The 2,517-nt window shown below is 48.0% G+C and overlaps 1 protein-coding gene across 1 annotated transcript in view; it reads right to left on the bottom strand.

Moving 5' to 3' along the window:
• The window catches only part of LOC107669866 (metabotropic glutamate receptor 5-like), a 59,423-nt gene that overhangs the window by 344 nt on the left and 56,562 nt on the right, over positions 1 to 2,517 (bottom strand). The window contains exons 8-9 of the mRNA XM_016462291.1: positions 1,282 to 2,221; positions 8 to 766 (exon numbers count right to left, since the gene is read on the bottom strand). Of these exons, the coding sequence (XP_016317777.1) occupies positions 8 to 766; positions 1,282 to 2,221 (1,699 nt within the window). The remainder of the gene's footprint in view (positions 1 to 7; positions 767 to 1,281; positions 2,222 to 2,517) is intronic.

Consider the following 2,517-nt stretch of genomic DNA (forward strand, 5'->3'; position numbering starts at 1 on the left):
ATTGGGCGGCGACTCCAGAGCTGAGGACACACCCCCCTTTAGCTCCTTCCCACTTGTCGTGGGTGACGTTTTGAGTCGCGATGAAACAGAAAGTGGGCAGGGAGGGGTGGGGCGACCCACATTAGACTCCACTGGTGGGAGGGGTTGGATCTCAGCGTAGGTCGTCATGGTGGTCGGCATGGAAATCTCTCGGGACAGGCGGTAGGGCGGAGGGCAGCAGGGCTCCACAGATTGAGCGTGTACGGACGCGCTGGTGGACAAACCCACAGGGCTCCCTGGAGGAGAACTGGAGAGCATCATGCTGTTGAGCTCGCTGATGTTAGCGGTGAAGCGGTTCACCACGCAGCTAATCTGCTCCATCAAAGAGCCCTGCGACTCACTTCCACCGCTGTTGCCGCGGTGTGGAGGCTGACACATGTACGTGGAGACGCTCATGACCTGGGAGTTGGTGGCGCCGGCGCTCTGTGATAAAGCGATGCTCGCTCTCTGGGTCACGGTGCTAATCGGTGAGGGTGTTTGGGGCCGGTAGGTGATGGGGTAGCGCTCCTCCACTTCGGTGACCTCGTAGAGCATCTTGTTGTTACTGTTGTCGGTGTTGATATCACTGCTTCCGCAGTAGCGACCCTCAGACGTTTTGGAGAAAGGTTTGATCACGGCCGTCTGGTTGCTTTCGCGCTTCTTAATGTGGAAGGAGAGACGCTGCCACAGGTGGCCACCTTTGGAACTGCACTCATTCTGGGCCCACGTCACCGACTTCCCATTAGAGCTGAAACAGCATTTAAAATAATATATTCAGTTAAAATGATTGCTAAATAACCCCAGTACAAACAACATCACTATTTCTGTTCATATCTATCTGTCTATGAGGGCTACACAATTTGGAGAAAAAAATCCAATTGGGTTTTATTCTGATAAAAATTGTGATTGTGATTTAAAATGTGATTTAAAAAAAATCCAGGTTTGCTGTGCTTGTTTGTAGAGCTGCACAATTTGGCCAATCATGTAAATAACAATTAAAGAACAATTAAAGATATTACCATTGTAATATTTCACTGTAAAACTATCTATCTATCCGCCTGCCTGCCTGCCTGCCTGCCTGCCTGCCTAACACTATTTATTTCCTGCTAGGAAATGCAAATCTAGACTCAGAAAAAAGGTACAAAAGCTGTCACTGAGGCAGTATCCTTTCAAAAGATGCACCTTTGTACCTTATTTACCCCTAAAGGATGCATATTAGTAAATGGTACCTTTTGAAAAGTATTGGTGCACAATTCAACTCACCTGAGTGTCTCTCCCGACGATCCTCGTCTCTTCCATAGATTGACAAGACTGCTCGACCGGCTGGCCGCGGATGAGGATTTTCCATCTCCCACATGCATGCGCACCACCGTCGACGTAGTGAACGCGCTGCGGACATTCCTCTCCGGTTTAGCCAGGATAATGTAAACCTTCGGCACGAACATGCAGCCCAGAGCCACAGTGGCACTCAGGCTGACGGAGAAGCACATGGTGATGGTCTTATAGTTCGAGCCGAAGTAAATGGGCACGAAGGCCAGCCAGATGATGCAGGTGGTGTACATGGTGAAGGCGATGTACTTTGCTTCGTTAAAATTGGCGGGAACGCTGCGCGTCTTGAAGGCGTAGAAGGTGCAGCTCATGATGAGGAGGCCATTGTAGCCCAGCGGCGCCACCACACCTAAGTTGGTGGTGTAGCAGATGAGGTTGACCTCGCGGATGGAGGGATAGTCGTGGATGACGTCAGGAGGCTCCATCATGAAGAGTGCCACGATGATGCCCAGCTGCAGGAGGATCAGTAGGAAGGCGATCACCAGCTGGGCGCAGGCGCTCATGAAACGAGGCTTCTTGGTGCAGATCTTCTTTTTGCTGCCGGCCAGGATTCGAGCGATGCGATTGGTCTTGGTGACGAGGGCCGAGTAGCTCATGGCGGGCGATAAGCCAATGCCCAGCCGCTGCAGGTAGCAGTAGATGACACGAGGTTTGGCGATAAGACAGAAGGTGCACAGGTAGCCCAGACAGATGCCCGCCAAAATGATGTAGCACAGCTCGCGACTGGATGACTTCACCACCGGAGTGTCGCGGTAGATGATGAAGATGGAGGTGACGAAGAACGTGGCCATCAGGCCCAAGCAGGAGAAGACCACGGCTGCGATGGGCTCAGGGTCACCCCACCTCAAATACTCCACTGGGATGGGGTCACATCCTGAAACAAATGAAGAAAATGAGAACTAGTGGTGCTTGTAAGATTTTTTCCAAATACTTGTGATTACTGGATTAGGATTAAAAAAAAAAAAAAAAATTATATTTTATATATATTTATATAGTAGAGAATGCACTAGGAGAATGTAGTGTGGTTCATGAAATATTTTAGAAAATAAAAATATTTAACTAGTGTTTAAAGTTTTTGTTATAATAAATAAAATATTATGAAATTACTTTAATCTTCTTCAATATATATATATATATATATATATATATATATATATAGAAACAATATTT

This window comes from Sinocyclocheilus anshuiensis, unplaced genomic scaffold, assembly GCF_001515605.1.
Source record: "Sinocyclocheilus anshuiensis isolate Anshui unplaced genomic scaffold, SAMN03320099.WGS_v1.1 scaffold272, whole genome shotgun sequence".
Taxonomy (NCBI): domain Eukaryota; kingdom Metazoa; phylum Chordata; class Actinopteri; order Cypriniformes; family Cyprinidae; genus Sinocyclocheilus; species Sinocyclocheilus anshuiensis.